This window comes from Colossoma macropomum, unplaced genomic scaffold (assembly GCF_904425465.1).
Source record: "Colossoma macropomum unplaced genomic scaffold, Colossoma_macropomum, whole genome shotgun sequence".
In the NCBI taxonomy this organism is placed as follows: Eukaryota; Metazoa; Chordata; class Actinopteri; order Characiformes; family Serrasalmidae; genus Colossoma; species Colossoma macropomum.
Genome location: NW_023494787.1, coordinates 47,920,439 through 47,937,716, shown reverse-complemented (window position 1 = coordinate 47,937,716; position 17,278 = coordinate 47,920,439). Strand labels below are relative to the sequence as shown.

At 40.8% G+C, this 17,278-nt stretch overlaps 1 protein-coding gene across 16 annotated transcripts in view; it reads left to right on the top strand.

Annotated features, from left to right (window-relative positions):
* pleca (plectin a) overlaps positions 1-17,278 on the top strand; it is a 215,074-nt gene that overhangs the window by 58,991 nt on the left and 138,805 nt on the right. For 3 of the 16 annotated variants that reach the window (XM_036567653.1, XM_036567652.1, XM_036567647.1), the window contains exon 1: positions 10,130-10,403. The exons of the other annotated variants lie outside the window; for them this stretch is intronic. In XM_036567653.1, coding sequence (XP_036423546.1) covers positions 10,358-10,403 — 46 coding nt within the window. In that variant the 5' untranslated portion in view covers positions 10,130-10,357. Of the gene's footprint in view, positions 1-10,129; positions 10,404-17,278 lie in introns of those variants that run through there. 16 annotated transcript variants of the gene reach the window in all.

Genomic DNA, 17,278 nt, shown 5'->3' with positions numbered 1-17,278 from the left:
GCAGAACAGGGTAAAAGGGGGCTAACAAAGTATGCAGAGAAACAGATGGACTACAGTCTGTAACTGTAGAACTACAAAGTGCTCCTATATAGTAAGTGGAGCTGATAAAATGGACAATGAGCGTTGAAACAAGACGTAGTTATGAAGTGGCCAGTCATTGTATAATAATGTTGAGAAATACTGTCTAAACTGTCCCAGCCAGGATAGACTTGGCAAGAACAAAACATATCTAGGATGATTGTGGCACAGATGCATTAGCGAATCCCATTTAAAGCCACAAAGATTTGAGGACATTTTGCGTTTCTTGAAATTTGGTGAAAGATCAGGGAAGTGTTGACTACAGACAGACTCCATGGCTCCTTTCAGGCACATGTGGGATCTTTCACTTCAAAAAAAACGTATATTTCCATTGAATATTTAACTGTTGATGAGCAACAAATGCTGTATAAGGCATTCTGCAGAACTGTCCAGTAAATGCCAAGCAAGCCAGCTATTTTCTGGGTTTTCTGGGAAACTTATAATTCTTTCACCATTCACAGAACAGTGTAAACAAGAAGAGAACATAATGAGGAAATGATCTTGAACACAGTTAAGAGATTCATTGGCAAAGTCAGGAGGACAGTAACATCACCTTGGACATTTTTATTCACAAGCACGCTTCTTGTAAAAGATCTGGTATCAAATGGATTGTGACTTCTGAATGCCATATGAATAATATTTCTCCAGGCTTCTTAATGGCTTCATTGCAATTCCTCTGCTTGTGTTCATTGTTGCTTCCTCTTTAACCTTCACCTGTTCCAAGCATAACTTTTCCAATGAACTGGTTCTTTTCATAATGTGGCCAAAACAAGATCTTTAGTTTAGTCATCTGGGCTTTGGGTGAGAGTTGAGGGTTGATTAGTTTGTTCTCTTTGCTGCTACTCTCAAAAGTCTGTGCCAGTACTAAAGTTTAAGGGCATCAGTATTTTTACATACAGCTTTCTTAGGCTGTGCTCAGACTGCAGGCAAATTGGATTTGTTTCTCAAATCAGTTCTTTTGAAATCACTGTTATTTGTAAGTGATCAGACTGGATGTGTGTCTCCAGACATCACCCACAGTTCTGCATGCTGCTGTGGTAGCGACGTAGGCGTTAGTGACTATGTAGTTGTGCTGGTGATGCAGATATCAAACGTGGATGCAGGAGAGGTGGAGGTGCATCATCTCACCTCTTCAAACTCTTCAAAATTCTCTAACATAAGCATGAATCTTTGGTGCTCTTCTTAAATCCAAGCAATTCTGTCACTCTGGATTGTACATCATCATTGTTAGTCACATTGCGAGTGATGTAAAAACTTTGAAATCTAATTTGAGCGTCCAGACTGAGACACATCTGTAAAAATCTGATTGGAATCGCCTTTCAAACCACCTCCAAATGTGGTGATTTGCCAAAATCAGATTTCATGGGTGGTTTTTTTTTGCTCTTCAGACTATCAAAAATAATCTGAACATGCCAAAGATTGGATTTGGGCTGGCATTCTGAACAAGACCTTAATGTCCAGCGTTCACATCCATAAAGAACCCATAAAGAATATAGAAAATACCACATCCTGGACAGTTCTGATCTTTTTTTTGTAGAAATACATCATTTTTAACCAACCTTAACACTCTTGGTGTCACAGCTGTAGTAAGATAAAGACTTAGGCTCAATCCTAATTCTTACTTTAACCCCTACCCCTTGTTTTTGAGTGTCTCCTTGCTCCTTGGAACTGAGTTACAAGGAGTAGTGGAGTAATGGGAGCCTCAAATGGGACTCTCAAATAAAAAGAGCATCACTTCATTAACAGCTACCAGCGCTGCTCTGTAGGCGACCCTGCCAGTCTGCAGTGACAGCAGAGGAGGGTAAAGTTCAACTCCTCACTGCTGGGCTTTAGTTACATTTAGGGAATATACGCCTTCAAAGAAGGGGGCAATTATTTATCATCACCCACCCCTAATTCTTCAGCGATATGAAGCTGAAGTCAGATATTCACCAGCTCCTTGTTCGAATTTGCCCGTTCCACCTTAAATAGTGCAGCAGTTATATTCTGACGCTTCAGGCATCAGAACTGCTGGACTATTTAAGGTGGAACAGGAAATTTAGCTAGCTAGCTACTGAGACATCAGCATATTACTAGTGATTTTTATGCTTGTTACCATAATACATTGAAATGACACTAAACTAAGATAATACGATGGTTATCGTGGATTTTTAATGGAGAAAATACTCACATTTGTGGGTTTCTTTGATTGCTTGCTCAGTCATCTTGCTGTTTTTTCTTTTTTTCTCCAAACACTATTTGGAGTTTGCCTCTGAAAAACCTCTGTTTGGAGGACCATGTAGCCCTAACACTTCGCCCCATCTCAACAACAACTGGGACAAGGGGTGAAATGGGATTGGGCCTTACTCTTATAGTGTACACCACTAGGGGGCGTACATGAAGAGCCTGTCTGAATTTTTTTTCCTGTAAACTCTTAAGCCAGTAGTTGAGTGGCCTTAACAAATCAATCAAATCAATCAAATTTTATGAAGTGAAATCAGTGGTTAAGTGTTAACTTACTTCCCACTTAAAAAATGAACAAAACATGTATTTTGACCAGTCAGCTGCATGTTTGTGTGAAGTATTTGATTCATTATTGATAACATAGAAAATCTGTATCACCACAGGCCTGTTTTCCTGCTCCAGCTGGACGTCTTGTGGAGCCTGTTCACTGTCCAAGTGGGTCTAATGCGCTGCAGCTGTCCTGAGCGGTGCTTTGTTTCATTGTCTAGGAGAAGAGAATTCTGCTGTTACATAACTGATGAAGACAGGCTATTTATAACAGCATTAAACATGTCCCACTCATTCGCATTGTATTTAGACGTCAGACACTCGAGTTCAGCACTTTACTCATGAGTGCCATTCAAGTAGCAGTAACCCGTTAAGCTCTTAAAGGAACGGCTTACTCTAATAACGTCATTTTACATATGATTTCTGACTTTGATGATAGTGTAGCGGAAATTATCTGGTTGCCACGAAGTCACATCACCCTGATTCGTTTACATTAGTTCTGCCCGCTTTCATTTTACTGTGTGACATTTATCCACTTTTCACATCAGCCCAAAACGAGATTTCCTTCTTTTTTGAAGTGAGTAAGCAAGACAACATTTATAAAAGTGTTTTTAAATACGGTTTTTATTATGTCAGTGTACGGAAGCCCAGAGAGGCCATAAGATTAGTTATAATTTTCTGGATTGTTATCTTGAGATAGCAAGATAATTAACTCGTTATCTCAAAGTTATATTGAAAAAGTGAGTTAGTTATCTTGTTATCTTGAGATAACAAAAGTTATCTTGAAAAAGTGAGTTAGTTATCTTGTTATCTTGAGATAACAAAAGTTATCTTGAAATAATGAGCTAGTTATCTTGTTATCTTAAGATAACAAAAGTTATGTTACAATAATGACTTAGTTATCTTGTTATCTTAAGATAAGAAAAAGTTATGTTGAAATAATGAGTTAGTTATCTTGAGATAACAAAAGTTGTGTTGAAATAATGAGTTAAGTTTTCTCATCTCGAGATAACGAGTTAATTCTCTTGTGATCTCAAAATAAAAGTTATCTTGAGATAACGAGTGATCTTGTGATCCCAAGATAAAGTTGTCTCGAAATAACGAGTTACTTAACTTGTTATCTTGAGATAACAAGTTAATTAACTTGTGATCTGAGATAACAGGTTAAGTATCTTGTAATCTCAAGATAGCAAAGTTGTTATCTTGAGATCACAACTTATCTCAAGATAACAATCTGGAAAATTATAGCAACAGCTCAAAGCCTCTCTGGACTTCTATATGGGTTAATGAGAACGATGATTGGAGTGCTGTGGAGAGTCAGCAGGCACGTGATCTCCCAGAGGATTCTGGGAGATGGAGTTCATTGTGGGATTAGAGCCGGAGGGATGCGTGATGAGGTGTGAATTGTTTTTTTACAGCGGGGCTTCCCACCCCTCCCCTTTCACCCCTCATTGCTCACTAGCAGCTCAACACAGCATTTCACACAAAGAGAGAGAGACACAAACACACACACATATCAGAGATACAGAGAAATATTATTTGATGATATTATTCAAAAATATGAGAGTCGATTTCCATTCTGTGATGAAATGGCCACTAAGTTTAACTTGAACCCCTCTATCCAGAGGGAACTATGCTTGTCTAGAAACTGCTTGTCCAGTGAGAGGGGCTGAGGCAGCACTGTGGATCTGCTGTCACTGCTTCCCTTTGACACTTTTGATGTGCTGCTTTAACCAGCCGAGACCTTTTGTGTCACAGCTGTAATACGTTAAACACCTCCTCTTTTCTATTGTAGATGCTGGTGTTTACACCACTACATTAAGAAGCTACATTTGTTTTAATAAACACCAGTAACCGTCTATGAACAATGTCAGTAACCTCAACTAATCTGGTGTTATGAAGTGAAATTTGGAGTTTAGTGAAATATAGACTGCAGGTACATGATTCCATATTCATATTCCATATTCATCCAGCCTTTCTTCTGAAATGAAGGGGATTAATGAGGAATTCATCCCTCTGTGCTGCCTCTACTCTTCTGGGAAGGCTTTACACTAGATGTTGGAACATTTGCTGTGAGGATTTGATTGAGCACTAGTGAGGTCAGGTACTGATGATGGACAATCAGTTCTGTCCAACTAACACTCAACTCATCCCGAAGGTATTGGATAGAGCTCCATCACATAATGTTTATTTTGATTAATAAAGTTGTATGTCATTTTTATGCTCAGATTTGAATTGAATTGATTTTGGTGTAAATCCCTTTACCAGACTTTTTAGCAACTGGTAGCACCTTAGTTTGTTATCCCCACCCACTCACTCTGGTTTTCAGCTCAGCTGTTCATAAATGCTAGACGCTGGTAAAGTTTTTCTTTTGTAGCAGAGATGTGTAGGTTGTGTAAATTAAAACAAAAAATGTAATCTTTCCTAAAGTAAGTGTTAAACAATAAGAAGAGGTTGGGTTTGCGCTCGCAGACGTATCCCCTTTGAGTTTTGGTGCTGAATATTATATAAGATATTTGGGCACAATCTGTTCCTTGTTCTGTGCTCCCCCTCGTGGCTCTGAGACGTAGAGAGTGGGAGAGGGAGAGAGAGGAAGGGAGAGAGGAAGAGAGAGAGGAAGGGGGGTGGAGGGAGAGAGAATGGGAGAGAGAAAGAGATAGATCTGCAGTAGTATTCCCTGGTCCAGCAGACTAAGCCAGGATGCTCTCAAAATGCTGTGTCATCTTGCCTGCGTGGTGGTTCGTTTATCATGGCCTTTAACCAGGACAGGACTGATGCAGCACAAAGCTCTGAATTAAAAAGAAATGATTAGTGGCCAGTCTGTGTGAGTCTCTGGAGCTCTCTAACACCTAGTTAGTTCACTGTAGTTCAAAACAGAGTTTGGGTTTTTGTGATATTGTGTCTTTTTGTCATTTGCTGTGGTTGGGTTCTCACTGCAATGGCTAAAGTTCACCAAATTCCACATGTGGGTGTTTGTTCATTGGGTAGAAATTTTGCAGGGACGCAAGTGCTCTGTTACTTGTACAATTACGACCATAAACTTGATACTTTATGATTGGTCTGTCAGTTGAAGTGTAACCAATCGGGTCACTGATGCCAAAAATACGTCCACAAGCAAAAATCAAACTCTCATCTGCTGTTATTAGCAACAGCTTGTGCTGCAGACATGATATGAACATCTGTAAGAAGTCAAGCATTTAATGGGCAGATTATGCAGACAGCACAGTGCTAACATTCTGCTAAAAGAAGAAAAGCTGTTCATACATTTGGCGCAGGCCATCACAAAAATGTGTACCAATCAGCAGCTAATTGAAGCGTGGTGTACTTGGAAGCAAACTAAAATCCTCAGTTTTTGCTGGACCACAGTTCAGTCCTTTGGTGTGGAATGGGTGGAGTGTTCACACCTGTAAAAACGGGCTAAAGTTCACTCAGGACCACTTCATCACAGAAAAAGTTTTTTTCCATTTGCGGTTATAGTTACAGTATTTGGTATAGTATTTGGCGGTATGGCTCTGTTCTGGCACCTTCCTGACCTTCAGTGTGCATACATGGAAAGCCTAAGGCAGGGAGAGCAGCAGAAAGACCACCCCTCAGGGTACAGAACAGAACAGGCATCGGTAACAACATATGACATTGGGTAATCCAGACACAGCGTGAAGGAGGAGCTGGAGTGGTGTGTGAGGCTGAGGTCACTGCTGACATCAAGGACACTCACACCAAGCAGACTTTCAGCAGAACATAGAAAGTCCAGTGGTACAACAACATCACTGCTGTGTGGGGTTGTCTGATATGGACAGAGCACTAGTATTGTGATTAGAGATGGCATTTGATACTGGGTATTATCAGCAGGGCCGGCATCAGCAGAAAATACTGAGTGGAGTACAAGGCAACAAAAAGAGTGAATGAGATCCAGTTCAGTACAAATATATTCTAAAATAGCATTCAGTCACACTGTATGACGGATGTGTATTTAGTGGCAAAGCTATGATTTGGTCCACTGGACTGTGTAATGTGCTGCTGTTGTGTGTTGCACCAAGAGAACTGAAGAATGATATTTAAATGTATACAAGTTACATTGAGGAATGACAATAAAGACCACCTAAACCAAAACGCACATGAGAATACGCTTGCTAAATTATTAACTAGGTTATATACTGGAGGCATACAACCCTATTTGAAAAAAGTTGGGACGCTGTGAAAAATGTAAATAAAAAACAAAATTCAATGATGTGCAAATTATTTAAACCCTATATTTCACTGACAATAGTACAAAGAGAACAAATCAAAACTGAGAAATTTAATTGTTTTTTGTTTTTTAATATGCCCCTTTTGAATTTGATGCCAACAACACGTTCCAGAAACGTTGGGACGGGGCCTGTTTACCACTGTGTTTCATCACCTCCTCTTTTAATAACACTCTGTAAGTGTTTGGGAACTGAGGAGACACTGCTGTAGATTTGAAAATGAAATGTTTTTCTGTTCTTGCTTAACACAGGATTTCAGCTGCTCAGTTCAGGGTCTCCTTTGTCATATTTTTCGTTTTATAATGTGCCAAATGTTTTTAGTGGTGACAGGTCTGGACTGCAGGCAGGCCAGTGTAGTGCCCAGACTCTCTTAATACAGAGCAATGCTGTTGTAATACATGCAGAATGTGGTTTGACATTGTCTTGCTGAAATAATCAAGGCGTTCCCTGAAAAAGACGTCGTCTGGATGGCAGCATATGCTGCCAAAACATGTATATATCGTTCAGCATTAATGGTGCCTTCACAGATGTGCACGTCACCCATACCATGTGCACTAATGCACCTCTATACCATCATGGATGCTGCCTTTTGAACTGTGCACTGATGACAAGCTGAGTGGTCTTTAGCGCGGAGGACACAGTGTCCATGATTTCCAAAAAGAAATTCAAATGTTGATTCTTCGGACCACAGAACACTTTTCCACTCCCCCTCAGTCCATTTTTAATGAGCTCAGACCCAGAGAAGGTGGCAGCATTTTTTGGATCCTGTTTATTTACAGTTTCTTCTTTGCGTTTAAGAGTTTTAATTAGCATTTGTGGATGCAGCGTGTTTTTCAGAAGTGTTTCTGAGCCCATGCAGTGATTTCTACTACAGAATCATTTCTGTTTTTAATGCAGTGCCTTCTGAGGGCCCAAAGATCACGACCAGCAAATACTGGTTTTTGGCCTTGTCCCTTACATACAGAGTTTTCTCTGAATCTTTTAATGATATTGTGTATCGTATATGATGAAATCATCATCATCATGTTGAGAAATGTTAATCTTGAATTGTTGCACTCAGTCTTTCACAGAGTGGTGAACCCCTCCTCATCTTTTCTTCTGAAAGACTCCGCCTCTCTGAGATGCTCTTTTATACCCAGTCATGTTACTTGCCTGTGGCCAATCAACCACATAGGTGTTTTTTTTTTTTTTAGCACGACACAACTTTAATAGCCTTTTGTTGCCCCCGTCACAACTTTACATTTTCTCAGTTTCAACATTTAATATCTTGTCTTTAAAGCATTCTCAATGAAATATAGGGTTTAAACGATTTGCACATCATTGCATTTTGTTTTTATTTACATTTTTCACAGCATCCCAACTTGGAAATGGGGTTGTAATTGCCAGAAATCACCAGCATATTAAAGTTATTCTGGTTATTATTGCTGTATTGATGAGTCAACGATGTGATATGGCTAAAGTATCACCTTGAAAATAATTTACTTTTGAAACTCATCTGGAACTGTGACTGGTTAAGATGTTCAGAGCACACAGTACAAAACATTGTGAATAGCCAGAGGCCTCATTTGTATCTTAAAGCGTTCTACAAGACCAGTGTTGGCAAAGGCCAGTATTGCAGTAACTTTTTTTTTTTTCAATTTTTACCCGGTTTTCTCCCCAATTTAGTCGTAGCCAATTCCACCCGCTAGTTAGGACTCCCCCAATCACACGGTACTATCAACACTAGGAGGGCGAAGGCTAACACAGGCTTCCTCCAAGACCTGTGAAGCCAGCGTCATTGGACAGCCGAACGCGCTCGGAGGAAAGCGCTAACCTCCAGATCTTATGTCAGCTAACAGACACCTGCGCTGACTAGCATCACGCTGAGTGAGTGATGGGGGGGAGAAGGGCAGCCATCCCACCCACCCAGAGAGAGCGAGGCCAATTGTGCTCTCTCGGACTCCCGGCTACGGACGGCTGTAGCATCACCAGGGATCGAACTCGCGATCTCCTGATGATAGGGTCAACGCTTAGACGGTTGCGCCACTCGGGAGCCCAGTAACTATTTTTTTAAGTATATTTTTATTTGGCTTATTTCACATATGGAAAAAACGGAAGTATACTCTATATTTAAACATTAGTAAAATAAAAAAAAAGACACAAACACACATTTAAAAAATTAGGATGATAGAATAGAATAAGGTCACTACAAACAATAATAACAGTACAGCAAGAAATACTTGAAATACAGTGGCAGTTAATACAGCACAATCATACTGTTATGGAAATAAGCACAAATAGCAGGGCAGTGGGTGGGTCAGCACAGTTTTCCTTCCTCTATGTGATCCATCTATGTGATATTCTACCAAAAGTTTTGGGTCTCTCAACTAGAATGTATGTTAAATGTGTAGCACATTCCCAAAATCTCTGATCCATGCTTCAAAAGATGGTACAACTTCTGATTCTCAATTTTGTAATATTAATTTGATATCCAAGAGAACAACAAGGGAAATGGCTTGTTTATTGTGGTAACGGTGGAAAAGTAACATATGCAGCAGTGCTGCTAGTGTCTTTTGCACTTTCACATACCATTCCTCACTTTTCTGGGTGGCTTGGTCATTGGGTTGTGTAAAGTAGTGGCAGGTCTCTTATTTATAGCTTTTCTGCAGTTAATATGTACCAGGTGGGTATTTTGATTGATTCATAATACACATTTTATGTGCATGCACAAATATGTAAGATATTCAAAACTTAGTCTGTTTTTAATTAACGGGAACAGATTACATTTGGCTGCTACTGGAGAAATGCTAAGCATGTAACCGCAGTTGAAAGCAAAATGCTTAGTGAAATTTTTGTTTGTGAAAAACAGCTGTTTACTCGAATCTTGAATGTTTTTGGGTGTGCTTCCAATACATTCTGGTTCCATGATGTTCTATAATGAATGATGTTTGTGCAAGTCTGGTATCATGAGGGTGTATTGTGCTAGGAATGGACTGATGGCAAATTTTGGAAAGAGTTTGTTGTAATAGCCATTACGTGGTACTGGACCAAAAAGACAGGGTGATGAATTCAGTACAGAGAAAAGAGGATACAGTGTCACAGGGAGCAGTTTGTCTCTTTCTTTCTATTTTACGGTATCTGCAGCCACTTCTTGCTGCCAAGCGTCTTGTCAATGAACATGATGACTGCCTTTCCTGCATTGCGATTGGCTAGAACGTCCCAGGGTGAGGGGAAGGGGATGTGATGTTTAGCAGAAAGGATAGAGAAGGGGTGTAGAAGGAGGAGGAGGAGAAGAGGGAGGGGTGCACTTTATCCTCTCCTACTTCCCCTGCAGAAGAGTGAGTGAGCGAGCGAGCGAGTGAGAGAGAGAGAGAGAGAGAGAGCACCAGCTAGAGAGTGATCAAAACACAGAAGCCACGCCGTCAGCAAGTAGCAGTAGAGCCTCAGCGTGTGGGGGAAAAAGTGAGGGAGCAAAGCTTTAGATCTCCCAGCTCGGTGCCGAGGACTTGGCTGACTTTGCGCAGGGAACACGCAACCGTTAAAGAAGCTGCAGGAGGCACAGGAGCATGGACACAGGCAGGTCCATCCAGCACGAGATCAGCTCTCTCAAAGGTACTGCCTCTATATTGCTCTCTCTTTTTCACCAGTTTTTTAAGCAGTTTATTCTGCAATAAGCCACCGAACTGGATTTCGGGCGTGGATTAAACCTAGCCCTGCAAATGCCGATGGGGTTTCGCCATTGGAAATGAGGCTTAGGCTTAATCTGGATCCTGTAAACTGGTCCTAAAAGTTATTTCTGACAGGAGGCGTGAATTGTAGCGCAGACGTCATCTCCTGATTCCTTCTCCCTCCCTCTCTCTGTCCCTCTTTTTACCCAGCTCTTGTCATTTTAAAGGATAATGCCATCTTTTGTATGGGAGCGTTCATGGTTAAAGTCCTGTGCATTCCCGGGGCTTAGGGGCAAGGGGGGGGGGCGGTTTGCATAGAAAGCACTGGTGCTGAGGTCAGCGGGAGCTTCCCTGTGTTCTCTTTTGCCGTCTGCGGCATGCATGCGGCACACCGGGTGCCGCATCGCCACGGCAACAGCAACACGGCACAAGAGAATCCCCTTACGTTCTCCTGTGTGGAAACAGGGGCGAGACACCAGCGTAGCAGCTTTCGCCTATTTCAGGAGCCTTCTGCTCCCGCTTCATCACATATTAATGCACTGCAGCAGGGAGGGGAGGGAGAGACTGAGCAGACTTTCCTGCTTCCGTAAAAAAAGCACTGCAATACTGCAACGCATGTTGCCCTAGAACGGGTACCTGAGGCACCCCACACTTTGGAGTCTTTGTAAAGAAGGAGAACTGGGCCGTTTTCCTGAAGGGCATGTTTATCACATGCTATCAGACATCAGGTCGAATCCACTTCATGCTGTGTTTACATAACATTAGCATACAGTAGCCTCCAGGCCAGAAATAAGGGCAGGGAGAGTGAAAATGTGCAACCATTCGAGGGATTGTGCAAAAATATCTCACATTGCACGACTCAGTAGAGGAATATAACACAGGCTTGTGTTGGAGAAATGCTGAGAGTAGGTGTTTTGGCCCACAACAGTGTAAAACAGCAATGGACCAGCCTTAGTATGCTGTTAGAACTGTTGGTGTATGGTACAGTAAGATCATGACTGAGCAAACTTGCTTTTATAGTAGCTGATTATGATTTTAAACACTGCTGTTTGTGTGAAGCCTCGTATGCCTCCTGTGAATGGCTCAAATTCCGCTTTATTCATGAGCCCAACCTCGTGTGACTTGTCAGTTGTACAGCAAAGCATTGATCGGTTGGTTGCTCAGTCACCTCAGACCCAAGCTGATAATGGCTCTGTCGAACACAATGAATATTTGCTGAGTCACTGTAGTAGAGCTAATTTAACCCAGACAAGATGCCAGCTGGTTCAGCCCTGCATTTCTGAATACAACCTTCTATTACTTACCTCTAAGGCTGGGCGTACACTACACTTAACAGATTTCTAAAATGGAGAGCATCACAAACTTATGTCAGTTTGTCCCAGAATTACTCTCTTTTTGTCATAAGGGGACTTGCACTAGATGACAGGGCAAAGGATATAACGAGTTTGGCCTACGAATAAGAACACAATCTCCCAGATGTCCTCAGAAATCCTGTGACACAAATAAAGCTAAACATGCCGGACCGGACCTGTCTGTGCTTTTATGCGCAGCGAAATTATAAAGGGATTAATATAGGGTTGAGAGGCACTGATACAGTGAGAGCTGGAGAAATCTTTCACTACAAACTGGCAGCTGAGCTGAAATTGTAAAGAGAGTGACCTGACCTCTGGATCCATACTTTATAAACATGATAACGGCTCTTGTTTGCATCTGTCTCTGCACTACACTGTTCAGGCATTGTGCATTTACGTCTCTGCGCCTTTTTCTCCACTCTTCTTGCTCTCTGATTGGCTGTTTGAATAACTCGTTGAGTAAATCTCTGACCTTCTCACACTACAGGACTCGTGAATGTTTTGAGTCGTAAAGTCAAACATGTTTCATAATATTGGAGGGTCTTTTTATCACTTCAGAGTTCGATCGGAGAGATAAAGATTCACTGGTTGCTCCTCTCACACCACCAGATCATCCGTGCCGTCAGTCGCTTCTGATCGAGCTCCCGACCTGAAAAGTCACCTCAGATTGTGAACATTTGGCACAAGGGGCAAATTGGGGTTAAAACCAGGCAAAAAATAGTGTAATGTACGTCCAGCCTTACTCAGTTGATTTTACTTTTAGCCATTAAGATTACATTCTGTGATTCCTGTGGTGAAGAGTGCTAGCCATACTCCCACTCTTATTGCCACCATTCAGTCCTTCTGCATTTGTCTCGGAGCCTTGTACCCATATCCCTGGGCAAAAACAACCAGCGTTGAGGCAGGCAGAGCCATCCTGGCATCCATCTGAGGCCTCTTCTAAAAGCAGCCCTGGTCTAAAGCTGAGTAATTTGTGGCTTAGCCTGACAGGGCTGCTAAATCACTAGCCAGAGGGAGAAAGTCATTGAAATGGTTCTGGCTGGGGATCTGAAAGGTCTTCTACTGCTGGGGTCTGAATGAGTATTTTGCAAGGTGTCAAGACCAACAAAGGCCTCTCACCCCTTTGAGAGTTCCCGGTCCACTTAGTTAATATGCTGGGCAGGTCTCTACCACTTACCTAACTTCATTTAGACACTTCCCTTATGGACTTACTATAGTGTTATGTATGCAAATGAGACATTCAAGACACGACTGAATAGGTTAATATACCATGCATGGTTCTGCATGTGGCTCAGTAAGTTCAGAGATTGTGCATTAGTAGTTATTCCCTTTGGTTTCTGTGGTGCAGCCAGAAGCTTGTAGTATAAAAATATATGTATGAATCATACACTGAACCGTTTTTATACCTGTGGTGAGGTCTGTGAAAGCTAAGCTTATGCTAGGCTGCCCGACGGGCCCTTGTTATTTGTTTTTAGCAAGGTTGCTAATATGCTCATGAATGCTGTTTTCTGCTATCCAGTCCAGTGGCTGGCCAACTGGCAGAAAGTTTTTTTTCCCAGCTTTGCCCGTCTAAAGCTGCAGTGGGTCTTGGCCTAGATTCACTGAGCCACATTAATGAGCTTTCGGCCATTCTACTTTCTCCTTTGTTTCAGAAGACTAGATTCACCACTAAATAGTTTTCTCCTATTAATGTATCACAGAGACCGTTAATGGTTACGAAGGAATCTTTTTGAAGCCCTTGCAGAGGAGATTATGGTGAACAGGCTGGACAGGTTTTGTTGAAAGAGTGCGGATCAGGAATTCTGCCTGTCTAAGGTCTATTTTAAATGAAGGGTGAATGGAAAGGAAAATATGTTTTTTTCTGGAATGCTCCTCAAACACTGTGAGAGTGTTGGGAAGGGCCAGTCTTTGTTTTGTGTATGTGCATGTGTGGAACAGGATGTGTCCCTGAGTATGTCCACTATTGTAGATGACTGTCAGATGAAGCTTCTTGCAGACTGTCGTATTTGCTTGTCTGTGGTTCTATGGACGTGGTTGTGTGTACAGCTAATGGCTTAAGTTTAAGTTTCTATGTGTGTTTAGGCCTTTTAGATCCAGTAGAAATTGAGATTTGTTGTGTATTATTTTGTTGCCTTTTTGTTGGATTTTGTTCAGAGACAGATTAAACTTTTTTATCTACCTCAGATGTCGTCGACCAGCAAGTTTGGAGTCCAGATTTTATTTCTTTAGTGCTGAGTTAAAAGGCTATTGTTGCTAACACACTGGAACTAAATACTCATCCAAATCTTTTCTGTAAATGCAAAACTTACCTTAAACCAAATCATGGTCTTTATTAAGATCATGCAGACAACAGGGTTTATAACCGTCTCAGAAGTGTAAGTGCTAATCTTGAATTACCATCATAAATATGGAGGAATCTGATCCAAGATCTGTCCTACTTTGTGAATACCAGCACTGGTGTTTTCTGAAATGACAGCCTGTAGTGGTGCAGTTCTGTTCAGTTTTATATTTCAGAGCTTGTAGTTAACACCTCTGCCCTTCACACCGCAGACTGGTGTTCGATCCCCCACCTGAGCAAGTTCCTTACACTATGACAGTGAGAGTCCTAACATTACCTTCGCCTACCACTGTAAAGTTATCAAATTTTATGCAGACAACAATCTCGCCTAGCTAGTAGCCAGTGAAACGGCAAAGTAAATGATTTAAGATGGACATTGATGATTTGGAGACGAATGGACTTATTTGCATTTATAAGCAATCAGCTGTTTTCTCGACACGTTTAATCTACAGCGAAGAACTGTCAAACACTAAAAAGTTGCGATGATGAAGTCAACTCCTTGTTCGAATTTTTGCCGTTCCACCTTAAATGATGCCTGCTGCACCATGGTGAATGAGCTGGTGAATGAGAAGCGACTTCAGCCTCGTAAAAAATCAAATATTAAGACACATTTTACAAGAAACTGTTCTACTTTTGGAAAATTTTCCTGCCCGAGATGCGAGAAAAGCGGCTGTAGCTGAGCTAAAGCTTAAAGCAGAGCAAAGTACGCCTGTGTTTTTGTTTAAAGATGGTAAAATGCTAAAAGGACAAAATGGCTCTTCTTAACATTTGAGTTGCTGACCCCTACTTTAAAACTAAATATATTTGTCCAAGCTTTATCAACATAAGTTGAATATTTCACAGTCTGAAAGCAGATCAGTTTTTTGTGTTAACATGCCTTTAGGGACCATTCTTAGATTAGACCACAGTGTTTTAACAATACAACAGTCATTATCTGCCTTAAGGAGTATAGGATTAATCCATGATATTACACTGGGCCCAAGCATGGTCAGTGCTCAGTGCTCAGTAAATTCTCCAGGGTTAAAAGCTTGGTCCTGTACTTCTGAGTCTGTTAATGAGAAGGTATATATGTTCCTAAGCTCTGTGTGTAGTCAAAGTAATACAGAATAGCTGTTTGAGGTATGTTTACTGAGACCATGACCAGCACTTATTAGGATATAGTCTTTAATCTGTTTCTTTAGTCAAATGTAATTGTCAAATAGGCACCAACGAATGCTTATTGGAAGATCTCTCAACTGTGTCTTATACTGTATTACTACCCGTAACCCTAACCCTAACCCTAACACTTTAAAAGTGCTACTATAGTAGACCAACATTGTAGTACTGCTGTATTTAATTATAACCGTAGGCTGTGGATTTTACATTTCACAGCTCCAGTGTGCTGCATGCTGGCGAAGGGCCATGCTAACTGCTCCCTGCAGTGCACAACGTAGCCTGCCTCTTATTTGCTGACTCACCAGAAGCCCCCTGGGTAACTGAATGGCAATGTATTAGTAGAGTAACACAAATTGACAGAACAGTAGTTAGTAGTATTTGTTAAAATGCATATGTATGTACTTATGTAGTCATAAATGTGCTAAGTTATATGCTGCATTATCACCTATGTTTACAGGTTATGATCACTATTTAGGGCTGATTTTTGCTGAACTGAATAAATGATCTAGTTTCAGCTGCGGTTTGTATTGGCGACATGGCTAAAGCTGCCCATCTGACTGTATTGATTAATGCAGCGTAGTCTGGAAGGCTTGAAACAGTGAGACGACAGTGTCTCCTCTTGGGTTTCCATTTGTCTCTCTCTGAAAACCGCTCACAGATAAGCTCAATGCTGTGAACACCTAATCCCAGGCCAGTGTCTGTTCCTCTGCTAATACCAAAGATAAGAACCAGCGAAGAAGATCGGATCCTGAATCAGGTGATGTGACAATAGATGCCTTTCCAGCTGTGCCAAGAACAGTATTTCTATTAGGGGTGGGCTGAGTGGGAGTGGGTAATCAGGAGGGTCTTGAGAATTCCCGGTATGATGTTGGGCTGGTCATTGCCGGGCAGGGTTGTACTGATAACATTACTTTTGGCAGTGAAGCCAACTTCATACTTTAATCATATGAAGATGAACGGAACAAAAAGTTATTCTAATTTAGCATTAGTTAGTAAATTTTATTTTTTATTAAGGTGGCAGTGTAACTCCCAACCCAGAAAACGTGTCCCACTCCAGTTCTGGGAGTGGAAGGTATACGGACGGAAAAGTGAATGTCAATGTGATGATGTCCTTTGATACTAAATTTTTAATATGGTGATAGGAACCAGGGGTGTACAAGGCAAAATAAAACTATTTTATATATAATCTAAAATGACCAGTGAACCTATATGTGTATCTGAATTTTTATACATAATATTGATGATGGTAAAATAGAGGTAAATCTGGGAAAAAAAAGAAATAAGAAGACTATTTTGCCTTATAATGCCCTGCATGTAACTCTGGCTTTTACACATTATGTTTTAGACCAAAACTTTCCCAAAACTAACATAAACAATGTCTCAGACACCAGGCAGTCTATTCATAACCATTGCATGTATTAACTTGCTTTGATATAGATTTTAGAGGCATTAAACTCGCCAGACGTCTGGTTCCTATCACCCCCACTGTGAACAATTCTGGTACTGTGTTGTCTTACAATGCACTACAAATACCTATTCAGCATGAACGGGTTTTAAAAAGTATAGTTTAAGCCAAAACCTTCTAAAACTCTCATAAAGCAATGTGTGTGGTGGTTGTAAGAGGCACTAAACTCTTCAGATGTCTGGTTCCCATCAATACCTTTTAGAAAGACACTGTAAGTTTCTCTAGAATGGAGCGTTTCACACCAAACCACTCTTTATTTACATTTTCGTGATGTAATTATGCAGAAATTAATATACATTAGTTGAATTCCCCTTTAAGAAGACATTTTGCATCATTTATTTACTTGAATTATTTAAAGATAATAGTAATTATTATAATTATTATTGTTGTTAAATCAGAAAAAAAAAATAATAATAATAATGTGTTTTTACTTGTTTATGGGATATATTACAATATCATATTGTTGTCATTGACATAGTGGAAAATTGAGTGATATTCCTTGGGCTTCA